Source organism: Solea senegalensis, unplaced genomic scaffold (assembly GCF_019176455.1).
Source record: "Solea senegalensis isolate Sse05_10M unplaced genomic scaffold, IFAPA_SoseM_1 scf7180000017082, whole genome shotgun sequence".
NCBI lineage: Eukaryota > Metazoa > Chordata > Actinopteri > Pleuronectiformes > Soleidae > Solea > Solea senegalensis.
Window position 1 is genome coordinate 1554 of NW_025322229.1, and position 26337 is coordinate 27890.

The following is a 26337-nucleotide window of genomic DNA, read 5'->3' on the forward strand; positions in this document are numbered from 1 at the left end:
TGAAAATTTAAGATTTTCGCCACATGCAACAAAACTCTTATAACTTTGCGATAGAAGGTCCGATATTAACCAAACAAGTGACAATCGATGATGGGCCCTTGCTAAAGATGTCTATGCAAAAACTGTAAATTTTGAAAACATCGCCTCCTGGTGGTGGCAAACGCTATGAAGTCTGGTATTTCGCAACACACAACAAACTCTTATAACTTTGCGATTGAAGGTCAGATCTTAACCAAACTTGTGATGATAGATGATGGGCTTTTGCTAAAGATGCCTAAGCAAAAACTGTAAATTTTGGAAACAGCGCCACCTGGTGGTAACAGAAAGTACAAGTTCACAATTTCCCTTATAACTTTAACAAATTTCCTTGTATCAAACTCAAAATTTGGGAAAACATTCAAAACACATGGTAGATGATGCGTGCCTAATATGATAACAAATTGTTCAACAGTGTTGCAATGACAACACTGCAAAGTCAGATATTTGCGACAAAAAACAAACTGCTACCACTTTGCGAATGCTATTCCAATCTGAACCAAACTTGCTAGGATTGATGATAGTCAATCCCTGAAGATGCCTGTATGAAAATATTCACTTTCAAAAACAGTGCCTTCTGTTGACGGCAGACAATATGACGTCTAGTATTTCGCTACAACAACAAACTCTTATAACTTTGCGATGGAAGGTCAGATCTTAACCAAACTCGTGACGATCGATGATGGGATCTTGCTGAAGATGCTTGTGCAAAAACTGTACATTTTGAAAACAGCGCCTTCTGGTGGTAACATAAAATACAAGTTCACAATTTCCCTTATAACTTTAACAAATTTCATTGTATCATACTCAAAATGAATGAAAACATGTAAAACACATGGTAGATGATGCTTGCTGAATATGATAACAAATCGTTCAACGGCGTTGACATAAGAACACTGCACAGGATCTACTCTACTGAGTGGTTCGTCAGTGCAGTAACCTTTGTTCGCCACATGATGGAGGCATTTGCCTACAAATCTATCAAATCTAACATTTACAGTTTCTCATGCTGCTCTAATTGGGATTGTTGTATTCACTTGAAACTTGATATGTGAGACCTCAAACCCGCCCGGAACATGTCTGTAAAGCAGTAATGCCAAAGTCAAATACACGGGGGGCCAAAATAAAAAAAACAAGTGGAGGGTTAAATTTTTATTAAAACTTGCAATTACTGCACATATTGAACCAATACCAATACCAATACCATAGCCTATATTGCACTTAATCATAAAATTAAATTAAATTAAATTAAATTAAATTAAATTAAATTAAATTAAATTAAATTAAATTAAATTAAATTAAATTAAATAGGAAAAAGAGGAAGTCTGCCATTTTAAACAGGAAGTGCCCTCTAACTTAACACATGGACGCTGAAAATAGTCCAAGCTGAAAATAACTACTACCGCAAGCAATGAATGAACGGAAGATGAGCTAGAGGACTCGCACGGCGAGGTGGGCGCAGGGAGACCCGCGAGCCGTCAAGCTCGAACCCGTTGATTACCGCTTGCGGTACTAGTTCTTCTTATTCTTCCGCCTTCCAAATAAATCGCGTTTTTGAGGCCCTGAACATGCCCCAAAACTCACCATTCTTTGCAAGTGCATCAGACCTGGTGTAAATTTACGTTTATTAATGTTTCGGGGAATGTGCGTTAAAAAATGAAAGTGGGCGGGGCAAATAACTGCTCCACCCCCTAAAACTTGTGGGCCTGAGGAGCACGTTTAATGTACATGCACGAAACTTGGTACACGCGTTCTTTAGGTCGGGATGGTCAAAAAAGTCAGCGTAGCCTATGCTCTAAAACGAACAGGAAAGCCGCCATCTTGGATTGAAAATTCATTTTTTGCCGATTTTGGCCATATCGCACCATCGGTATTTGAACGAACTTGTCCTAGAGCTTACATGGGATCACGTTCAAACTTGGTGAGGTCACTTTGGACAAGTTGAGGATCTAAAGTTGCTAAAAACTTTTTAATAAGTATCATGGTGTACGAGAAAGGGGCCGGCAAAGTTGGTGAAAATTTTTATTTTTCGCCACAGGCAACAAAACTCTTATAACTTTGCGATAGAAGGTCACTTCCCAACCAAATTACCTAGGGTTGATGATGGACCATTGCTGAAGAAGTCTGTGGAAAAACTGTACATTTTTAGCACAGCGCCTCCTTGTGGTAACAGAAAATACAACAAATACACAATTTCGGTAATAACTTTTACATATTTAATCGTATCAAACTCAAAATTTGTGACAACATTTAAAACACATGAAAGATGATGCGTGCTTATTATGATAACAAATGGCGCAACGGTGTTGCCATAGCAACACTGCAAAGTCAGATATTTGTGACAAAAAAACAAACTGCTACAACTTTGCGAAACTGAGTCCAATCTGAACCAAACTTGCTAGGATTGATGATAGTCTGGCCCTGAAGACACCTATTTGAAAATATTCACTTTCAAAAACAGCGCCCCCTTGTGACAGCAGCCACTATGACACCTGATATTTGAATGAACTTGTCCTAGAGTTTTTGTGCGATCACCTTGAAAATTAGTGAGGTCACTGTGAACAAGTTGCCGAGCATAAGTTACTGAAAGCTTTTTAAAATGTCGCTCGGTGTACGAGATAGGGGGCGCCAAAGTTGGTGTTCATTCATATTTTTCACAACAAAAGGCAAAACTCTTACAACCCGTAAAACTTGTCCTCCTGAGGAGCACGTTGAATGTACATGCACGAAACTTGGTACTCACGCGTTCGTTAGGTCCAGACGGTCAAAAAAGTCAGCGTAGCCGAACCTCTAAAACGAACAGGAAAGCCGCCATTTTGGATTGAAAGTACATTTTTCGCAGATTTTGGCCATTTCGCACCAATGGTATGTGAACGCACTTGTCATAGAGCTTTAATTCGATCACCTTCAAACTGGTTGAGGTCACTGTGAATAAGTTGAGGATCTAAAGTTATTAAAAGTTTTTTAAAATGTCACATGGTTTTTGAGATAGGGGGCGCCAAAGTTGGCGTTCATTCATATTTTTCACAACAAAAGGCGAAACTCTTACAACCCGTAAAACTTGTCCTCCTGAGGAGCACGTTTAATGTACATGCACTAAACTTGGTACTCACGCGTTCCTTAGGTCAGGACGGTCAAAAAATTCAAAGCAGCCTATGCTCTAAAACGAACGGGAAAGCCGCCATCTTGGATTGAAAGTACATTTTTTGCAGATTTTGGCCATTTCGCACCAATGGTATGTGAACGCACTTGTCATAGAGCTTTCATGGGATCACCTTGAAACTTTGTGAGGTCACTGTGAACAAGTTGAGGATCCAAAGGTATCAAAATCTTTTCATTAAGTATCACGGCGAACAAGAAGAAGGTCAGGAAAGTTGGCGAAAATCACGATTCCTCGCAACACACAACAATCTCTTATAACTTTGCCATGGAAGGTCAGATAGTAACCAAACAAGTGACAATCGATGATGGGCCCTTGCTAAAGATGTCTATGCAAAAACTGTAAATTTTGAAAACATCGCCTCCTGGTGGTGGCAAACACTAGGAAGTCTGGTATTTCGCAACACACAACAAACTCTTATAACTTTGCGATTGAAGGTCAGATCTTAACCAAACTTGTGATGATCGATGATGGGCTTTTGCTGAAGATGCCTATGCAAAAATTGTAAATTTTGGAAACAGCGCCACCTGGTGGTAACAGAAAGTACAAGTTCACAATTTCCCTTATAACTTTAACAAATGTCCTTGTATCAAACTCAAAATTTGGGAAAACATTCCAAACACATGGTAGATGATGTGTGCCTAATATGATAACAAATTGTTCAACAGTGTTGCCATGACAACACTACAAAGTCAGATATTTGCGACAAAAAACAAACTGCTACCACTTTGCGAATGCTATTCCAATCTGAACCAAACTTGCTAGGATTGATGATAGTCAATCCCTGAAGATGCCTATATGAAAATATTCATTTTCAAAAACAGTGCCCCCTGTTGACGGCAGACAATATGACGTCTGGTATTTCGCTACAACAACAAACTCTTATAACTTTGCGATGGAAGGTCAGATCTTAACCAAACTCGTGACGACCGATGATGGGATCTTGCTGAAGATGCTTATGCAAAAACTGTACATTTTGAAAACAGCGCCTTCTGGTGGTAACAGAAAATACAAGTTCACAATTTCCCTTATAACTTTAACAAATTTCATTGTATCATACTCAAAATGAATGAAAACATGTAAAACACATGGTAGATGATGCTTGCTGAATATGATAACAAATCGTTCAACGGTGTTGACATAAGAACACTGCACAGGACCCACTCTACTGAGTGGTTTGTCAGTGCAGTAACCTTTGTTCGCCACATGATGGAGGCATTTGCCTACAAATCTATCAAATCTAACATTTACAGTTTCTCATGCTGCTCTGAAAGGGAAAGATGGGGCAAAAGGTACTGCAAGAGGGGCCAAGGAAAAAAAAAACAGGGAAAATGGGAAGAGAGAAAAAGTAACAGAGGGAAAAAAGAGAAAATGCACCCTAAATTCTTATACCATCAGATGTTCTATCACAAAAATAACTAGTTATTTCTAAAATTCAGCTTCAATTCTGATACCATCAGTTGTTTTTCACAAAAATAACAACTTATAGATGAAATCACACTGTTAGACCTCAGACCCGCCCTGAACATGTCTGTAAAGGATGACCTCCTTACAGGAAGTACAACTCCCGAAACAGGAAGTAAAGTCTGACATTCTCCGATCCACACGAAACTTGTTATGTAAGTCAAGGTACCTTCCCTAAACACGTTTACGGACACGCCTTTCACCCAACAGGAAGACGGCCATTTTAAAAGGACACGCCTGACATTGCGCGGGGATGCAGCTGAAAATAACCTGTACCACAAGCGGTGAATGAACGGAAGATGAGGAAGAGGACTCGCGCTGCGACGTGGACGCACAGGGACTCGCGAGCCGTCAAGCTCGAACCCGTCAATTACCGCTTGCGGTACTAGTTCTTCTTATTCTTCTTCTTCCGCCCGCCAAATGAATCGCGTTTTCGAGGCCCTGAACATGCCCAAAAACTCACCAATTTTTGCAACTGCATCAGACCTGGTGTAAATTTACGTTTATTAGTGGTTCGGGGAATGCACGTCAAAAAATGAAAGTGGGCGGGGCTAACGACTGACGCAAAAAACTTCTATTAGGTCATCTGCTCTCTGGTTTAACGTACATGAACGAAACTTGGCACACATGTTCATGAGGTGGGGACGGTCAAAAAAGTCGATGACAACTTCCCTGTGAATCCTACAGGAAGGCCGCCATCTTGGATTGCACGCCAAAACAGAGGCGATTTTGGCCATTTCGCACCATCGGTATTTGAACGAACTTGTCCCAGAGCTTACATGGGATCACGTTCAAACTTGGTGAGGTCACTGTGGACAAGTTGAGGATCTAAAGTTCCTGAAAACTTTTTAATAAGTATCATGGCGTACGAGAAAAGGGGCGTCAAAGTTGGTGAAAATTCACGATTTTCGCCACACGCAACAAAACTCTTATAACTTTGCGATAGAAGGTCCGATCTTAACCAAACTTGTGGCGATAGATGATGGGCCCTTGCTGAAGAGGCCTATGCAAAAACTGTCAAGTTTGTAAACATCGCCTCCTGGTGGTGGCAGAAAATTAAAAAAAAAAATTACTTTTACAATTTCGGGAATAACTTTTACAGAGATTATCGTATCAAACTCAAAATTGGTAAAAATCACCATAAACACAAGGTAGATGATGCATGCTCAATATGATGGCGTAGAGTTACATGATGTTGCCATGGTAATGATGCGAAGTCGGATTTTTGCGACAAAAAAACAAACTGCTACCACTTTGCGAATCCTAGTCCAATCTGAACCAAACTTGCTAGGATTGATGATAGTCCGGCCCTGAAGACACCTATATGAAAATATTCACTTTCAAAAACAGCACCCCCTGGTGACGGAGACAATATGACCTCTGGTATTTGAATGAATTAATCCTAGAGTTCTTGTGCGATCACCTTTAAACTTGGTCAGGTCACTGTGAACCAGTTGAGGAACTTAAGTTATCAAAAGTTTTTTAAAATGTCTCATGGTGTACGAGATAGGGGGCGCCAAAGTGGGTGTAAATTCCTATTTTTCACAACAAAAAGCGAAACTCTTATAACTTTGCGATGGAAGATCCAATCCCAACCAAACTTCCTATGATTGATAATGGGTAGTTGCTGAAGGCGACTATATTGCCGAAAACAATACATTTTGAAAACAGCGCCTCCTGGTGGTGGTAGAAAATACAAAAAAAAAAAAACTGTCACAACTTTGCCAATCCTGGTCTAATCTGAGCCAAACTTGCTAGGATTGTTGATAGTCTGGCCCTGAACAAACCTATGTGAAAATATTTCAAGTCAAAATCAGCGCCCCCTGGTGAAAGTGGACGGGCCAAAAACCTGCTCCACCCCCTAAAACTTGTGGTCCTGAGGAGCACGTTTAATGTACATGCACGAAACTTGGTACACGTGTTCCTTAGGTCGGGCCGGTCAAAAAAGTCAGCGTAGCCTATGCTCTAAAACTAACAGGAAAGCCGCCATCTTGGATTGAAAGTAAATGCTTTGCTGATTTTGGCCATTTCACACCAATGATATTTGAACAGATTTGTCCTAGATCTTTCATGGGATCACCTTCAAACTTGGTGAGGTCACTTTGGACAAGTTGAGGATCCAAAGGTATCAAAATCTTTTCAATAGGTATTATGGCGTAAGAGTAAGGGGCCGGCAAAGTTGGTGAAAATTTTAATGTTTCGCCACAGGCAACAAAACTCTTATAACTTTGCGATAGAAGGTCACATCCCAACCAAATTACCTAGGGTTGATGATGGACCATTGCTGAAGAAGTCTGTGAAAAAAACGTAAATTTTGAGCACAGTGCCTCCTTGTGGTAACAAAATATACAAAAAAAAACAATTTCGGTTATAACTTTTACAGAGTTAATCGTATCAAACTCAAAAATTGGGAAAACATTTAAAACACATGTTCGATGATGCGTGCTTAATATGATAACAAATCGTTCAACGGTGTTGCCACAGCAACACTGCAAAGTCAGATATTTGTGACAAAAAACAAACTGCTACAACTTTACGAATCCGAGTCCGATCTGAACCAAACTTGCTTGGATTGATGATAGTCCAGCCCTGAAGACGCCTATATGAAAATATTCACTTTCAAAAACAGCGCCTCCTGGTGACAGCAGACACTATGACACCTGGTATTTGAATGAACTAGTCCTAGAGTTTATGTGCGATCACCTTTAAACTTTGTGAGGTCACTGTGGACAAGTTGAGGATCTAAAGTTATTAAAAGTTTTTCAAAATGTCGCATGGTTTTCGAGATAGGGGGCGCCAAAGTTGGCGTTCATTCATATTTCTCACAACAAAAGGCAAAACTCTTACAACCCGTAAAACTTGTCCTCCTGAGGATCACGTTGAATGTACATGCATGAAACTTGGTACTCACGCGTTCCTTAGGTCCAGACGGTCAAAAAAGTCAGCGTAGTCGAAGCTCTAAAACGAACAGGAAAGCCGCCATCTTGGATTGAAAGTAAATTTTTTGGAGATTTTGGCCATTTCGCACCAATGGTATGTGAACGCACTTGTCATACAGCTTTAATGGGATCACCTTCAAACTTTGTGAGGTCACTGTGGACAAGTTGAGGATCTAAAGATATTAAAAGTTTTTCAAAATGTCACATGGTTTTTGAGTGGGGGGCGCCAAAGTTGGCGTTCATTCATATTCTTCACAACAAAAGGCAAAACTCTTATAAACCCTAACACTTGTCCTCCTGAGGAGCACGTTTAATGTACATGCACTAAACTTGGTACTCACGCGTTCCTTAGGTCGGGACGGTCAAAAAATTCAAAGCAGCCTAAGCTCTAAAACAAACAGGAAAGCCGCCATCTTGGATTGAAAGTAAATTTTTAGCAGATTTTGGCCATTTCGCACCAATGGTATGTGAACGCACTTGCCATAGAGCTTTAATGGGATCACCTTCAAACTTTGTGAGGTCACTGTGGACAAGTTGAGGATCCAAAGGTATCAAAATCTTTTCATTAAGTAACACGGCGAACAAGAAGAAGGGCGGCAAAGTTGGCGAAAATCACGATTCCTCGCAACACACATCAATTTCTTATAACTTTGCCATGGAAGGTCAGATATTGACCAAACTAGTGACAATCGATGATGGGCCCTTGCTAAAGATGTCTATGCAAAAACTGTACATTTTAAAAACAGCGCCTCCTGGTAGAAACAGAAAATACAACAAATTCACAATTCCCTTATAACTTTTACAAACGTCTTCACATCATACTCAAAAATTGTGAAAAAAAACAAAACACATTGTAGATGATGCATGCCTAATATGAGAAGAAATCGTTTAACGGTGTTGCCTGGCAAAAATGCAAAGGATTACCTCAACTGAGTGATTCAATTATGCAATACCATTTTTCGCCACATGATGGAGGCATTTGCCTACAAATCTATCAAATCTAACATTTACAGTTTCTCATGCTGTTCTGACAGGGACTGTTGTATCCACTTGAAACTTGATATGTGAGACCTCAGACCCATAAGGAACATGTCTATAAAGCAGTAATGCCAAAGTCAAATACACGGGGGGCAAAAATAAAAAAAGTGGAGGGCTGGGTTGGTTCAATGTTTATTAAAACTTGCAATTATTGCACATATTGAACCAATACCAATACCAATATCACAGCCTATATTGCACTTAATCATTAAATTAAATTAAATTAAATTAAATTAAATTAAATTAAATTAAATTAAATTAAATTAAATTAAGCAAAACATAAATAAAATCAGTTGCAATATTTTCTCAAGGCTCTTTCAGTAACAAATTGTAAACATTTTTCCTTCTTCTTCTTTTTAACAGGTAAACAGCAAAATGTAATTTTCCTTCAAAGCTCAATGGCAAGATAAATGCAAAAATGAAACAGCATGTGTTACAATACAAATCAGTGTGCTGCTCTGATCCTCACCAATGTCTGTCTTTTATAATAAAATTAGAAATGTTAGTGCAAACTTGAAAAAGTGCAAAACAGTTGCATGTTTCATAGTGCCTTCTTAAGTTATATTCTTTCATAATGACACATTGTCTCCACACACAAGACACACAGGCTTTCCTTTTACCAGGTTTTACCAGCACATACATAGTGCCACCTGGTTGCTGGAAATAATAAAACATTTCATACCTTCTCATGTGTCAAAACAGGAATTGTATTCCTGTATTGTTGTATTCACCTAACATGTGACATGCAAGACCACAGACGTGCTCTGAACCCATGGAATGGGAAAATGAATGTTCAGAACAGGAAATAAAATGTAACTTTGCCATCATCATCTTTGTTCTTGGTTGCACCCTCTGGATTATTTGTCATTATGTATATTTATATTTAACAAGTAAACAAATAAAGAAATGCCAAAAATAATCTGTATTTTGTGGAGAACCAAATTCACTCAATTTGTACTTGTAGTGCCAAACAAAGGTCACAGCTTTACCTGCTGGTAACATAGAGCATATCCATTGTAAGTGATTTAAATTGAATGTGAAGCACTTTCAAACTTTGATCGATTTGTTTGACATGACTAATTCTGCACAACCTATGTGAAATACCATATTTTCCTTGGTGACATTGAGGAAAGACTTTATAACCTCTTTAAATTGAATGTGATTTATGACTTCAGTAGTGACAGACTATACAAAACTCATGTAAAATAAAATAACATTCTAAAGTTAATAGTATACATAATTATGCCATGACAATAAAAATACACACATTAGGACAAGATTACAACTGCGGTCCTACATGACATTTGGAAAAAATAAAACAAGGACAGTGAAAGGATTACAATATGACAAACTTTTATTAACAGTTGTTAATGTTGGTAATACATGTATTTATTTTTTGCTATTTCCTTATAATATCATATAAATGCAAATTCAAATAAATTCATAACAATCACAACTTGATATGGAACCTGCAGCCCAAGACACATGGGTATCTGCACAGCAAGGACAAATTGGTAATTTAACATAATGACAATATTAATACAACACAACATCATCACATCACATACAACAAATACAACAGCAAATTCATATAGAGCAATAACACATTACATACAACAAATACAACAGCAAATTCATATAGAGCAATAACACATTACATATAACAAATACAACAGCAATTACATAATTAATTAATAATTAATTATTATATGGAGTAATACAACATTTGATAATACTACAAATACAATAGCAAATTCATATGGAGCAATGACACATTTCACACATTTAAATTCACTATTTAGTAACAGATGTCAAGGAACAAATTAACCATCACATACTAAAAAAACTACTCAAACATTGATTATTACAGTTGTCAGGTTGGATCAAGCATCCACAATGTGGTGACATAAACTGCCATCACTTAAATAAACACAGGACTGCCTCATGATCACTAAAGTATGTAGGCAGCACTAGTGATTCTGCCCCATTATCTGCTTGCTTAATGTAAATGTGATCAATTAAAGTACCCTTCTCTGTTGTTGGATCAGTTACAATTTGAACAAAACCTTTTTCTGTTAAAAGTGTAGATATTGTTGATGATTTCAAAATATCATCATTAAAATCACCCATGACTGCAATAGTTTCATTTGGTGAATCTAGCCAGTCAAGAAATGTGCCTAAATGTTCTTTAAATAAGGCCATGGGATAACATGGTGGTCGATATAACACTGCAATAACTAGCTGGTGTGTAGCAAATTTAGACACTATGCACTCCAAATTAAACGAAGGGACTTCTATTATCTCACATCCTGTGTTTGGTGTAATATAAACACCTACACCACCATGTTGTTGATCTTTTAATGCAACCAATCTGGGGTCATCACTACTGTAGCATGAACTGCGTGAACAACCATGAAAACTATAACCCTCAATGTTTACTGAATCAATAGAAGATGATGCAGCTAACCAAGTTTCAGTTACAGCAATACAGTTAAGCTGTAACTGAAGTGTACACAGCACCAAATCTGGCACATGTCGAGTCAAACCCTGCACATTCAGCAAATAAGCACTAAACCTGCATGCACTCAATCGCTGCTTTGTCAAACTATCAACTAAGAATGGAGACATTGTCTGAATAGCATCATTAATGTCACCCCTGCAATAAATCTTCTTCTCATCAAACTTTTCAATGATCAAGCCTGACAAACTCCTGACTCGACTTAAAGCAACATATGCCTGTCCAGCTGCAAATATCTTGTCAAAACACACAACAACATCATCTACTGTGATGCCCTGAACTTTGTGGATTGTACACGCCCATGCTAATTTAAGTGGATATTGACGTCTCAGGCCGCCTTTTCTACAAGCTCTCTCCTCCTCTGGAGCAATAGCTGTAGAACCCACTAAATCAGCTACAACACTTGGTGACTGTCTCCTCCTCTCTGCACCTACATTCTCATCATTAAATTTCACATAAACCATTTTTGGAAACTTAACACCCTCTGATTGTACTATCCGTGTTACAACACCACATGCTCCATTCACCAGGCCATCACTCACATCAACATTTTGACACAACATCACCCGTGCACCCTCACCTAACAACAATCGCTCAGACAAATACGTATTTTTAGCTTTAGCATGATGGCCATCAATTAACTTTAGTTTTCCTGTTCTCCTATCGTTTTGAAAATCCTGAGCTTCAATAGTGACATAGTCAGGACACACAGCATACAACCTCTGAATATTGTGCTCATTTACTTGTTGATTTGTCGCATATATGTGTAAAGCTGAGCTGACTTCACCAGTTTCACAACATTTCAAAATCTCAACATCACTTTTCAACATTGGTGTCCCTTTTCTATGAATCCTAACCCTGTTCAACAACTTTGAAAACACACTGTCTGTCTGCCTGACTACTTCTGTCAACTGCACAACTGAAAACAAAGACCACAAGTCAATATTCAAATCCTCTAAATACAGGGGTTTTCCTTTTACTGGAGGTAACTGGTAAAAATCTCCAACAGCAATAACACAAATGTTTCCAAATGGCTTGTTGCCACTTTGTTTCATTTGACGTAATCTACCGTGAACATATGCCAAAAGATTGGGATTTACCATTGAAATTTCATCTATTATCAAAATGTGCAGATCACTGAATTTTGCCCGAAGAGAATTAATTTTTTCCTCACCCAGTGGAGTGTACGGTAAGCGTACATCTACTCCAATACTGAATGTGTGGTGAATTGTTGCTGCATTCAGATTGTATGCAGCAATACCTGTTGGTGCTGTTATTAAAACACTGACATTGTCAGGATTACTGCACAAGGGTGATAACAACCGAATGGACTCGTACTGAATGGCTTTAATTAAATGACTTTTACCAGTTCCAGCACCACCTGTAACAAAAACATGTAGAGGAGGTGGATTTTTCCCTGAGACCTTGTTTAAACACCACTGCCGAATCTGATAAAAAACATGCATCTGTGTATCATTTAAAGATCTAACCAACAACAAACCATCACTCCTACACATTACATTATTCCTTTGCTCCAAATGTTGTACCTGTTCACGAGTTACAGCTAAATCTGGAATATGATCCTGGTGTTCTGCCACTGCTTCCTGTCTCTCTGCCATTTCCTCCACAGCCTCCAAACGTTCCAACTCCTGCTCTGGACACAACTGACACCACGCATCTTCTTCCACACCATCAACATTAATCCTATTCTGGATGTTTTCCAACATGTCTGCGTCTACTTCAAACCTGCTCCTATTCACATCAACAACTGACTTTACTGTATGTACAGATCCATCACAAAACAAAACATTACCATTGTCATAAAACTGTTGGAACGTTTCAAAACCCTCTGGTTTTAACTGATCATCAACACGATATGGCATGAACAACTGCAATCTACTCAAATGAAACAATTCTGGATTTTTTGTTTCAGAGAACCGAGCATAACGCACTACAGCAGGTTGTGTTCTGACTCTCTTTGTGACAAAACCACAATTGTTGCTCAAAGCAATTTTAGTTTTGCAGTTTTCATTTTTACTTACGACACGATACTCTGAAGCAAATGTTACAATACACATGTCATTAAATATGCTATCACTGGGCCTGTTCTTATATCTGTCAACCAAACTGGTCATCCACATCTCTTCTGTGTTAATATCATCTGTTGTTGCCCTTTGTTTTAACACATGTAAAGGCAAACTCATCTTTACTATATTCTCCCCTGTTGGTACAAACATGACCTTTCTAGAACACTCCTTCAGATGCATGTTAGTCAACCTATACACTGCTTCCTGAGCACACACATCCCTGTTGTGTAAATAAACACCACCTAGTTTTTTCAAAGCCTCTTTAGCACTAACATTACCATCTTTAGCTGCTTCCCTTTGGGCATTTGATAATAACAACCCCATTTCCTTTTCTGCCTTTGAAATGTATGAAATGATATACACAACACATGCATAGGCATCCACCACATACTGGATGTCCAAATTTGCATTCCAACACTTCAAAAGTTGCTTACTATATTGGTTAACCCAAGCCTCTTTCACCTGCCTCTTTAACACTACTTTTGTACCTGTAGTTGTTCGATTGAATGCATCTTCAAATGCTTCCTGAGTTACATTTAAACTTTCAAACAACTGCTCCACTGTATCAAAGTTCTGATTTTCATCAGAGAGTGCTTTCTTAATTGCTTCCAAAATGTCATGAGCCCTTACTTTACGCGCCTTTCTTTCTTTAAAATCACTCTCTTTACAATTGAAACACACAGTCTCTGTTGAATCAGTTTTTTTACAACTACATTCTACTATCTCCTCATCTACTTTGAGACGACTAATAAATGTTTGTGCAGATGCTGGTCTTGGAAAATTGAAACGACAAACTGTGTTTTTCTTTTTACATGTTTTTGAGTGGCGCTTTGAATGCACCTGCACAGATGACACAATGTCCAATAATGTATCATCATCAGAGGGTAGTTCACATGTGACATATTTGTCAATAAACTCAACAACCTCTTGATCTGTGTTTTTGTCAATTAAGGGAGCATTCTCGATCCAAAACAGGCAATGAACATGTGGAGACCCGCGCTGCTGAAATTCAACACGATAAAAATAGTCCTTGATTTTACCTATTGGGTTTGAGGGAGACATAAGGACTTCCCTCAAAAAACAATGCCATCGAAAATCAAACATTCTAGCTGCAGTTACAGGATTACGACGCAACAACTCGCATTTGTCTGCCCACTCTAACTCCTCAGCTGTCTGTTCTCTCCCTTCCTGTTTCAAAATACTACCAAGTAGGTTAGTCCAACGCATGTCTGCTGCAGAAAATGAACAAAACCAAGTGGGTACACCAAGCTGACGCACACAAGCAAGTAAATCACGCTGCGCTACCTGCCAAAATGAAGGAGTGCCTCTAATAGGCTTAAGGAAACGATAACCATCATCAAACTCTAACAACTTCCTTAAAGACTCCTCATTATTCACCAAATCCCTAACTCTCCTAGGAACATGACTTCCTTTACCTTTCCTCAAAGCTATGGACAAATTTGACACAACCTGCTCCAATTCTGACATGTACTGTGCGAAAAATATATACTCCACATTCTGAGCAAACCTGCCATCAGCATGGAGAATGCGGTTATTAAGATAACGCGACAAGGTCAAACGATGCTCTCTATTGTCATGAAACACAGAATGTCCCTGTGGAAACAACACTGGAAAACACTTCGCTTCATTTTCTCGATTAGAAAGTAACTTCACAGGGTTGTTACCTTCTGCTGGAGCCACATTCAAAACACCCTCAAAATACTGATCTAGCGCTTCTTGACCAATATCTAAAGGCATAAGACAAGTGTCCTGAAACATACAGTGTTGCTGCCTGTCATGCAACAGCTCATCCTCACATTCATCCACCTCAGTAGGTGTTTCATTATTTTCTAAATTACCATCACTTTCCTGTGTTAAACTCTCAAGCTCTTGTTCCCGACAAAACTCATTCAACCAGTCTTCATTAAAATCTACATCTTTATAATACATGTTATTCTGTTTTAAATACAACAAAGCCTGCCTTATGCGCATTGGGTCAACAAATTGATACTCATAATGTCCTTTGTATGTTAGCTTTCGCTTCAGTTTGACACGCAACAAAGACCCCTCCATATTGGAACGAGGAAGCAAATTATTTGTCTCTACAATATTTGCTGGAACACACGTCACCGGTCCATGAACACCATTTTGTCCTCCTTTAGGCAATGCCAAAACCTTCATAAATGGGATATGCAATGCAATCAAATGTTGCTCTAAACTATTTAAACAAGCCAATTCAGGAGGCACAGCATGGACACCTAAATTATTGACAACACACTCAGGAGGAATCTCTTCTCTATTTATCTTAGAATTACAATTATAACAAATCCACAAGTGTCCCCTAGGGGAATCCAACAACTGACATGAAGTTGCACAGTTCTCATTACATTTATGTAAATACTCCTCTGAAATACATTTCTCCGCAATTAACGCCATGTCTGCACTCTTGTTATAATTACTTATTTTACAATTCAAAACCTGCTTTTTAAACAACAACCTTTGACAAACAGAACACACAAAATGTGGTCCATCTGTAACTTTAGACAGAAACTGCTCCATCACATAATCAAAATCTACTGCCTGGTCTTTCAATAGCTGCCTTTTCACTTTGCTCCCTGCTCTAACACTCTCCTGAAACTGTGGATTACTTTGGTACTTCCTTACACTACTAATTTTTTTCTTCTGTTTGTAGCTGACATTTAAACAGTACTTATTTTTGCTTATCTGTTTCTTTTTCTCTCTAAAGCTAACATCTTGTGTATACTTTACTTTACTTAAATCTTTCATTTTCTCTCTATAGCTAACATCTTGTGTATACTTTACTTTATTTGACCCTTTCTTTTTCTCGCTATAGCTAACATCTTGTGAATACTTTACTTTATTTGACCCTTTCTTCTTCTCTCTATAGCTAACATCTTGTGTATACTTTACTTTATTTGACCCTTTCTTTTTCTCTCTATAGCTAACATCTTGTGTATACTTTACTTTATTTGACCCTTTCTTTTTCTCTCTAAAGCTGACATCTTGCATGTATTTTACTTTAGAACGTTTCTGACGTTTCAACTTCTCTAACACATTGTCTCTACATTGAGTTTTATTTTTGAACCACTTTTTCCTTTTCAAATAATTAGAAAAACTATAGTTTACATTAGAAGTATACGTTCTAGCTGTTGCCTGTGCCTCTACTTTACTGTGATGTCTAAGATTGTAGCCTTTTGTACCCTCACCTACTTTGCAATAACCATAACAAAACTGTGACTGTGGCTGATGAACACAAACAACAGTCTCATAGTGGTTACCATTGACATTATCTAAGTACACTGCCTGACTGGAAAACTGCCTATTCTTACAACTATATTCAAGCCAGCGATCACCAATGTAAGTGAAAATAGAAACTCCTAAACAATCTGCTGCTGCTTGAATCTCAACCTCTGTCGCCCAACTGCCGACATAACGCATCCTTGACTTAATGACATATTCTGACACTGACGAGAACTCACTTCTCAAAATGCTCTCATAAGCTACAACATTATCTTCTAATTGTTTAACTACAGCTAATCTAATTTTCCTGTGATTCTTTTGTGAACCACACACAGCTTGACTAACTGATCTAAAAAAACAGTTGCCATCACCAACTATTGTGTCCTTTTTGCACGGAGCCCCCAACACACCAACTATTGAAAACACATCGTCGACTTTCTCTGACTCAACATGTAATTTGTCACATAAAGTTCGAGCTACATCATTACGAACAGGGTTAAACACCAACTCCTTAACTGTAACCTCACTAACAAATGCTACATCTGAATCAATTGGGTCACTCCTTTTAACCCTCTTTGAGGTACGAGTAGGCATTGTAGTAGCCTTGCGCTTTGCACCAATCTTCCCTAAAGATGACTGGCTAGCACCACCATCTACTTTCACAGTGACACGAACACCAGCAATCTCAAACAACTTCTGTGTCCCTCTGAATCCTGCAGCAAAACAACTAACATGCTGAATCAAGTGTTCAAGACTACTAAAATACACAACAACACTCTTTCCTTTGGGATGCACCATCCCATCTGCACTGCGTGCATGAGAGTCAACAACAGCAAACCGTTCTCCTTCCCTAATAATCCCACAAGTACGGGATAACAATGTGAAAAAGCATGTGTCATATTCCATACACATCTTTTCCAAACCGTCCTTGAGAGTTGTGCACACACCTGCATCAATAAACTCTCCCTCAACCACACTGACATCCCCAGTCACAAAGTCATTATACTCAAAATCATAAATATAACCATCTTTATCTAACTGCTTTGGTAACTCTGGAATACACGGGATAGTGTGCCCACCACAAATCAAGTTATTGTCACGCAAAGATGTGTAGATCTTGTCACCACAAACAACAGCCTTGTCCAGATGTCTCGTTTGCCAAGAAAACACACTCTTGGTCTTATGCATAGCCATGGCAGCCAAACTTACTGCCATACACTGTACACCTCTATATTTAAAACGCTGATCCCCCTGATGAAAGGATCCCCTCACAGAACGCACCCCAAAACTTCGAGGCACAGTATCAAAGCACCCAAAAGAAATGGAACCCTCACTGTCTGTATCAGAGATCACTGTGACCTCATCTACACCTGCCCCAACAGACCCTGAACCTTCCGGTAATGGCAAAGTATCAGTCCACCCAAAAGAAATGGAACCCTCACTGTCTGTATCAGAGACCACTATGATCTCCTCTTCACCTGAACTAACAGACCCAGCATCAAACGTTACCGGCAAAGTATCAACATTAGCAGCGACCTTACTTTGGATGAGGTCTGGGGAGCTGTGCATAGGGGGACAGTCTTCAATGGTCACAGGTGATGGTCCACTCATCACCTCCACAACATCTGCAGCTGCAACCTGCTACAAAACACACTGAATGTTAGACTCACCATGACTTTACAATAACTTCATCACTATGTTACAACTGCCACAATGTTTGAGTACTATCAACACTAACTAAATTCTTTATGAAATCATAATCTAAATAAAGACAAACCTGCTGAGAAGTACGCCTCTTCTTGAAGACAATGCGTCTGCGGGGATGCTCCACAGGGACCTCCTGATGAAAAAAAAACAATCAATCTTGTTACACATTGTAACACAGCTGTATCTGAACATTTATAACAGCCTGGACTTGTGATACTTTTCAGGGAATCAAATATTGGAAAATTCAACATTTGCATATGCAAGTCAATCTTGACCATAAACTACTAATATAAACAGTGAAATTTGTTTAACAGAATACATTTATATACATTCACACAATCTGCCCTTACCTCCACAGCCTTGGGCACTCCAGGCCAATCCCCCACTTCCACCTTAGACGAAAACAAAAAAGAACACAGCAAACACATTAACTGCATGCCCTTCCACAATTTACTGCCCAACACCAGAAATAAAATGTAACACGCTCAACCAGCTGGTTCCCATAGCCCTTCCAACTTACAGTATGAATAAAATAACAAGGTGTTGCATAATCCATTCATAAAATTATACAACTTTCACACAATGTGCACTTACCGACACAGCCTTGGGAAGTTCAGGCCACTCCTCCACCTTCACCTTAGAAAAAATAACAGCAAACAAATTACTTCCATGTTCTTACACAATTTACTGCCAAACACTAGAAAACAAATACAACGTCTCAAACCTTCTGTTTCCCACAGCTCTTCTTTGGAGCAAAAGGGCTCCTAGGACGCTTGACCCCCTAAAAGAATAATAACAAAATGCTTAAATTGCAACAACTTCAAATAATGACATCAGTCTTGACAGTTCATTTTTCCAAATTGAATCATTGGCTAATAAACACTCTTTGCATGCACATTACCGTTGGTCCCTTGGCAGAAGTACTGGGCTCCTTCTGATCAAGATTGCCCGGACGGACACTGTCCATCATCTCCAACATTGGAGGGCTGAACCACACAGGAGTGAGAGGGATGTAACAATCCTTGTGAGACAAAAAAGAAAGAATTTTAGTAACAACTTCTGTTGAGAAAACATACAGATAGATACATCAATCAATAAACATAGATATCAAAAGGTGAATTAAAAAACAAAACATACCCTGAGCTGAACCTTCCCTCCCTTAGGGGGCGAGCTGCTCCCCTGTAATGAAAAATATAATTTTATACATGTACATTTTGACCATTTGTGCAGTGAATTGCTTGGAAATGTTTCTGTTTCTCCTAAAACACAAAGTGTGCAACTCATTTACCGTCCTGCGTGGTTCAACCACCTTCCAATCCAATGGGTTGTGCAACGGACGTGGAGAGCGGGCCTCTCCAACCACAACCAACCTCGGAGCCAGACGAGAAGCAGGAGCAGGAACAGCTGGCAACATGCTACGCAACTCCTCCTGTGCAACAGCCATCGCTAGCTCCAGACTGGATTTGTCGCATAGCAATGTAACCAGCGTCCTCATCCCAGATCCATCACTCAGGTGCACCTGCAAAAAAATGAGATCAAACTCAAATTAACAGCACTGTCAATACTGTTGCTAATCTGCAAATGATGATAATAATAATAACACATTTCATTTATACAGTGCTTTAACAAACTCTGAAAAAAAACTAGTATATATGTAAAGGTAAGAAAGGACAATAAACAAATCATTTCCACTTACCCCATCCCAACTCCACAGGTCACGCTGGCTCAGAGGAAAGAACTCTGCAATAGAGTAGTACCTCACACCTAAACAAACAAATATAATGTTTGTTTAAATAAAATAAAATCTGTTTGCATCATATTCATTTAAAAACATTCTGAATGTGACAGAAATTATCTTTCTCCATATGCCATAAAAGCCAATGACACGTGCAACTTGAATTAGACTGAACTAAATATTTTTGGGCCATACCCTTGCGTGCAGCCACACGGTGAAACTCCTGGCGAAAAAGTTCCTGCAAGTCCTGATCCACGTTCCGGCGCGGAGGGAAGTCCAGGACAAACAACTATAACAACACATAACATTATTTAAAAACAAGCAATATAATAATCACAAACATGCATTGAAATAAAAAGAAATTATCTACAACAGCCTATAAAGCCACATTCATTATGATTGGAAAGACGTGAACATATTAAAATAATCTTGCCTTCGGCCACCGAGACAAGGCACTGGTGAGAAGCTCCTCAAAGTCCACTGCAGCCTGATCCAATGTCCCCTTAGTCAAGTTGTTGCTGGGCGCAAGAACACAAACAAGGTCAGGTGTCCTGGGAAGGACTGCACTCACCATCTCAGTCCTCAGGTCCTTGGCGTCAGCGCCTGGCGTTGACATGAGACCAAAAGAAAGCTGCTTGTGCGAAATCTTCACATGGCCATCAACAATGGCGCGCAGGTGGGAATCACCGACAAAAAGAACAAACTATAACAATAGAAAAGATTTATTTAAGAACATTAATAACTACACCTCACATAAATAATTATGTTTGTAAATTCAAAATCAATACCTTCTTGTCAGGTGACTCGGCTGGGATGATCATCTTGTGACTCCTGCCAGTCAGGGGTGAAACTGGCCAGGTGCTCACACGGGGGCGACGACCAGTACCACGACCTAGTTAAAAAGACAAAACATTAAAATAGAAGAACACATCACCCAAATACATTGTGCACGTACAAAATACATTAAAGACACTGAGCATGACTGCATGCACTCTCCAAAGAATTTAAAGAAAACAGGTGAACACATACGTGAGGGACCACGTGTTGGTGGTGGGAAGCAAGTGGTGGAGACCAGAGGCGCAGATGCCACCACTGCTGCCAGGCGTTCCTCCATGCTCTTCTTGGTCGCGATGGAACGGTTGTGCTTCTTCAGGCGAGGCATCTTCACCTAACCTATAGAAATTCAAAAACTCACACAGAAACAGTAAAATATATACCAGAAATCAGTTGTATTAAATGAACGAAATAATTTAAACCAATTCCTGTTCCTCTGTAACTTTGTGACGTCCCTGGAAATTCAATCCACTGTAAAAAAAAACAAAAAAAAACACATACAATTGTAAAAAGCACAATTACAACATCACTCCCTTTACTCCCTTTTGTGAGATTCCCATACAAGCACTCAAACACACAGTTACAGACTGTTACACTTCCAGCATGTTGTTATTGTTCCTCATAATATGATCATAACTGTGTTGGATTACTATATCGACTGTACTTTAATAATAATTTATGGTTATAAAGCTTAGTATAAATATAGGACTTAATAACAATTACTTTTAACTGGCTACTGCCTAGGTGCAGTACCCAGAGTGAGTGTTTCCAGGGATTTGCAGTGTTTGCAGGTCAATTGCTAAGCTGTTAAGGTCCTTAAGCATAATTGGTCAAGGTAAAGGGAACAATGACAAAGCTGATGTGCTTTAATAATGTGCGAATGACGCAGCTTTGTCTATGAAGCATTGACTGTGATGCTAATAATTTGGTAACTCCCTGAACACATCATCCTCATTCAATTCAAGAAGCGGAACCTATATCTACACACACCATTTAAAAGTAGACAAGCTTTGTCTACTTTTGAGGCAATTCCCAACACTTACCTGACACCCCCCCCCTCCAAACACAGTCAGTACAGTTTTGCGAAATTCTCACACAAACAATCAAACAACCACAGTCCCACACCTTGTACACGTTCTTATTGTTCCTAATAATATGATCATGAATCTGCTGGTTTACTGTACCAACTGTACTTACTAATTTACAGCCATAATATACTATTTTTAATAAACTTAGTATAAATTTAGGACTAAACAACAGTTACAGCCAGAGTGAGTGTTTTCACACATACTGGTGGTATACAGTAATATGTTGTTTTGATTACTGGTCGTTGTGTTCACCCTGATCCACAAACACCACAGCACTGGCAGAACTTCATGTTTCCAGGACAACTAACCCGGAAAAAACGCACGTGACATCATGATTACATGACCACCCATTGTCAAAATAAGTTTCAGACGTAATGCTACGCCTTAAAAACAGATTGTCACCCACAAGATCCTCGCTCGTGGGCTATAGAAAAGTCTACAGCTGTGGAATGGAATAACTAGTTCTTCTGGTGTGTGACTGTGGTGGACTCAAATGAAACTTGGGCATGATGGGTAACATCACTGCCCCTGCCCAAGGGCTATGCTCTATGCAGAGCATAAAATACATCCATGCGACACCGCAAAAATATTGTTCAAACATAAAAACTGAAACAAAAACCGACAAAAACACACATCCCACAAACTGTATCTGTGATACAAATAATGAGACTTATTGAAATTACTCCCGTCTGCTTTGAACCGTGTATAAAGACAAACAGCATCTAACATGTTAACAATTTGTACAGCCATGCTAGATGCAAACAAAGACATGGTCACCAGAAAGCAAAAACAGTGATTACATTCTTTTAAATTAATCTGTTCATTGGCATCGTTCTCTCTGGCCATGTAAACAAAGAGCTATGTGAACTGATATGCCAACAGCACTTACCTAAAATTATCCGCTGGTTCTGCTGATGAAGTCCAGTACACACAAAGAAGAAAGACCTTTTCGTGTTGAAGAGACTTTGAAAAAGATGAAATTCGCTCAAGTGCAGTCCACTGAAAGCCAAGGCCAAGTAGAACCACGTGCTGTGTAGAAACTACGCAACTGAAGGGAACTGTCCTGACAGAGCTGAGTTTTACCAGACAGACGTGGTAATAGACCAATCACAGACGAAGAGAAGTTAGGGGAAAAGAGGCGTGGTTTAAAATGCACCAATCAAAAACTGGTTATAAGAATTGAACACAAGTGTAAGTCATTTCCAGTCTGTAGCATTTATTGTCATGACTTTTTTTCCTCCAAATGTGAAAATAAGAAAATCATTTTCCAATTCCTTTACTTTAACATGGTTTTCATTTGTGACCGGCCAAAACAAAACCAGCAACTACTTGATGATCAGACTCCTATGGTTATCTATAAAACAAAACAAACTATACTCATTCTCACTTCATTGCTTAATATTTGTATATTGTTTCCATTTCCAGATTGTCTACTTGATTATTGTATTATTTTATTTAATATTTTATTTCATTCCATCTCATTGCCTATTTACCTGTTTATTTATATCCTTATCTTATGCCTTGTTTCCACTGCTGTATAACTATTTTTCTTTGCATGGAGCATTTAGACGACAAAAAAATTTCACCCAAGGAAAATAAAGTGTTCTGATTCTGATTGGCCCACAAAAAGTTGGGGTTTTTTCATTCTGGACACTGTATTTAATAGTCCACTGTGCGTTTCGAAACATTATAACTACATTATTATTAGCAAGCTCAGTATTGTTGTTTTAAAACAATGTTACACACATTGAAACTTGTGTTCAGTCAGAACACTGCATTACAACCTGTAACAGGAGCATGTGAGCATCTGCTGTTCATATGAATAACAAACCAACCTGATGTGCAGGGCGGCTCACAGGTAAAGGGAACAATGGCAAAGCTGATGTGCTTGAATAATGTGTGAAAAACACAGCTTTGTATATAAAGCATTGACTATGATGCTAATGATTCAGAAACTCTCTGAACACATCATCCTCAATCAGCTCATTCAGCAACAGACTGAACCAGCACACCAACAATGACACACTTTAATGTATTTTTTATGATATTAGAAATGTGTATCTATATTTGATCCTTCTAACTATGATTATACTACATATCTTGTTTCCCATTTTTATGACAAATATACTCATGTTTTATTTCACTTTAGTTTTTTCTCTGAAAATCCTCTGGGGTCTCTTCATAGAACCATTGGGATCCCAAGACCATCAGGACAAACAAGGTTAGGTGAAGGGTGCCAATGGTGAGGGGTTAAGATTGTGTGTTGTAGGCGTTGGTGGCAGATATTGACGCCTTCAGAACAAAGGTAGGGGGATGACATCTTTGAAATAGTCAAATGTGACTCGCGTAGCGACGTGGACGCACGGACACTCGCGAGCCCTCAAGCTCGAACCCGTTCATTACCGCTTGTTAGGGTTCGAGCAACTTGGTTGCAAGAACCCTATTGAAACTGTGAAGATTATTCTTATTATTATTATTATTATTCCTCTAAATGAATCGCCTTTTTGAGGCCTTTCCCATACACGAAAACTCACCAATTTTTGCGAGGGCATCAAACCTGGTGTAAATTTACGTCTGATAGTAGTTCGGGGACACTGCGTTCAAAATTGAAAGTGGGCGGGGCTTACGAAAATGAAAAACAGCTTTCATCAGGCCGATTTTTCTCGTGTTTCACGTACATGCACGAAAATTGGTACACGTGTTAAGCATGTCAGGACGGTCCAAAAAGTCCGTGCTAGCGCCGCTGTAAGTCCTACAGGAAGGCCGCCATCTTGGGTTGAACAGCCATTTTTGGCCTATTTTGGCCATTTTGCAGCAATGGTATGTGAACGAACTTGTCCTAGAGCTTACATGGGATCCTGTTCAAACTTGGTGAGGTCACTGTGGACAAGTTGGGGATCTAACGATGCTTATGGTTAGTTGAAATGTCGCATGGTGTACGAGAAAAGGGCCGGCAAAGTTGGCGAAAATTTGTAATTTCTCGCTACACGCAACGAAACTCTTATAACTTTGTGATGGAAGGTCCGATCGTAACCAAACTTGTGGCGATCGATGATGGGCCCTTGCTGAAGATGGCTATGCAAAAACTGTCAAGTTTGTAAACATCGCCTCCTGGTGGTGGCAGAAAATCTAAAAAAAAAAGTTACTTTTACAATTTCGGGAATAACTTTTACAGAGATTATCGTATCAAACTCAAAATTGGTAAAAATCACCCTAAACACAAGGTAGACTATGCGTGCTCAATATGATGGCGTAGAGTTACATGATGTTGCCATGGTAATGATGCAAAGTCGGATTTTTGCGACAAAAAAACAAACTGCTACAACTTCGCGAATCCTAGTCCAATCTGAACCAAACTTGCTAGGATTGATGATAGTCCGGCCCTGAAGACGTCTATATGATAATATTCACTTTCAAAAACAGCACCCCCTGGTGACGGAGACAATATGACCTCTGGTATTTGAATGAATAAATCCGAGAGTTCTTGTGCGATCACCTTTAAACTCGGTCAGGTCACTGTGAACCAGTTGAGGAACTTAAGTTATCAAAAGTTTTTTAAAATGTCTCATGGTGTACGAGATAGGGGGCGCCAAAGTGGGTGTAAATTCCTATTTTTCACAACAAAAAGCGAAACTCTTATAACTTTGCGATGGAAGATCCAATCCCAACCAAACTTCCTATGTTTGATAATGGGTAGTTGCTGAAGGCCACTATATTGCCGAAAACAATACATTTTGAAAACAGCGCCTCCTGGTGGTGGTAGAAAATACTAAAAAAAAAAAACTGTTACAACTTTGCCAATCCTGGTCCAATCTGAACCAAACTTGCTAGGATTGTTGATAGTCTGGCCCTGAACAAACCTATGTGAAAATATTTCATGTCAAAATCAGCGCCCCCTGGTGAAAGTGGACGGGCCAAAAAACTGCTCCACCCCCTAAAAATTGTGGTCCTGAGGAGCACGTTTAATGTACATGCACAAAACTTGGTACACGTGTTCCTTAGGTCGGGCCGGTCAAAAAAGTCAGCGTAGCCTATGCTCTAAAACGAACAGGAAAGCCGCCATCTTGGATTGAAAGTAAATGCTTTGCTGATTTTAGCCATTTCGCACCAATGATATTTGAACAGATTTGTCCTAGAACTTTCATGGGATCACCTTCAAACTTGGTGAGGTCACTTTGGACAAGTTGAGGATCCAAAGGTATCAAAATCTTTTCAATAGGTATTATGGCGTAAGAGTAAGGGGCCGGCAAAGTTGGTGAAAATTTTAATGTTTCGCCACAGGCAACAAAACTCTTATAACTTTGCGATAGAAGGTCACATCCCAACCAAATTATCTAGGGTTGATGATGGACCATTGCTGAAGAAGTCTGTGAAAAAAACGTAAATTTTGAGCACAGTGCCTCCTTGTGGTAACAGAAAATCCAAAAAATAAACATTTCGGTAATAACTTTTACAGAGTTAATCGTATCA

At 39.1% G+C, this 26337-nt stretch overlaps 3 protein-coding genes across 3 annotated transcripts; all 3 read right to left on the bottom strand.

Moving 5' to 3' along the window:
* Positions 1–10367: 10367 nt before the first annotated feature.
* Positions 10368–16029, bottom strand: LOC122763803. The gene has a single exon (XM_044018359.1). The coding sequence runs from the start codon at positions 16027–16029 to the stop codon at positions 10555–10557; it is 5475 nt and encodes a 1824-aa protein (XP_043874294.1). The 3' UTR covers positions 10368–10554.
* A 1159-nt stretch (positions 16030–17188) lies between these two features.
* LOC122763801 lies at positions 17189–19189 on the bottom strand. The gene is made up of 9 exons (XM_044018357.1): positions 19112–19189; positions 18935–18991; positions 18805–18846; positions 18561–18602; positions 18281–18343; positions 17946–18144; positions 17451–17555; positions 17299–17353; positions 17189–17216 (listed from the first exon to the last, which is right to left on the bottom strand). Exons 1-9 carry the CDS (start codon positions 19187–19189, stop codon positions 17189–17191), a joined length of 669 nt encoding a protein of 222 aa, XP_043874292.1.
* A 526-nt stretch (positions 19190–19715) lies between these two features.
* Positions 19716–21107, bottom strand: LOC122763802. The gene is made up of 6 exons (XM_044018358.1): positions 20975–21107; positions 20734–20837; positions 20379–20648; positions 20141–20234; positions 19918–19974; positions 19716–19729 (listed from the first exon to the last, which is right to left on the bottom strand). Exons 1-6 carry the CDS (start codon positions 21105–21107, stop codon positions 19716–19718), a joined length of 672 nt encoding a protein of 223 aa, XP_043874293.1.
* Positions 21108–26337: the final 5230 nt, after the last annotated feature.

What these genes read in the sequence shown, in the direction of transcription:
- LOC122763803 (XM_044018359.1), bottom strand. Translation starts at nt 16,029, where the DNA reads ATGAAAGATTTAAGTAAAGTAAAGTATACACAAGATGTTAGCTTTAGA.
- LOC122763801 (XM_044018357.1), bottom strand. Translation starts at nt 19,189, where the DNA reads ATGTTGGAGATGATGGACAGTGTCCGTCCGGGCAATCTTGATCAGAAG. An exon ending in CTTCTGCCAAGGGACCAACG is followed by an intron (nt 18,992 to 19,111) that starts GTAATGTGCATG and finishes TTATTCTTTTAG; the next exon opens with GGGGTCAAGCGTCCTAGGAG. An exon ending in GGGAGAGTTTATTGATGCAG is followed by an intron (nt 17,354 to 17,450) that starts GTGTGTGCACAA and finishes TGGGATTATTAG; the next exon opens with GGAAGGAGAACGGTTTGCTG.
- LOC122763802 (XM_044018358.1), bottom strand. Translation starts at nt 21,107, where the DNA reads ATGCCTCGCCTGAAGAAGCACAACCGTTCCATCGCGACCAAGAAGAGC. An exon ending in ACCAACACGTGGTCCCTCAC is followed by an intron (nt 20,838 to 20,974) that starts GTATGTGTTCAC and finishes CTTTTTAACTAG; the next exon opens with GTCGTGGTACTGGTCGTCGC. An exon ending in CCTTGTCTCGGTGGCCGAAG is followed by an intron (nt 20,235 to 20,378) that starts GCAAGATTATTT and finishes GTGTTGTTATAG; the next exon opens with TTGTTTGTCCTGGACTTCCC.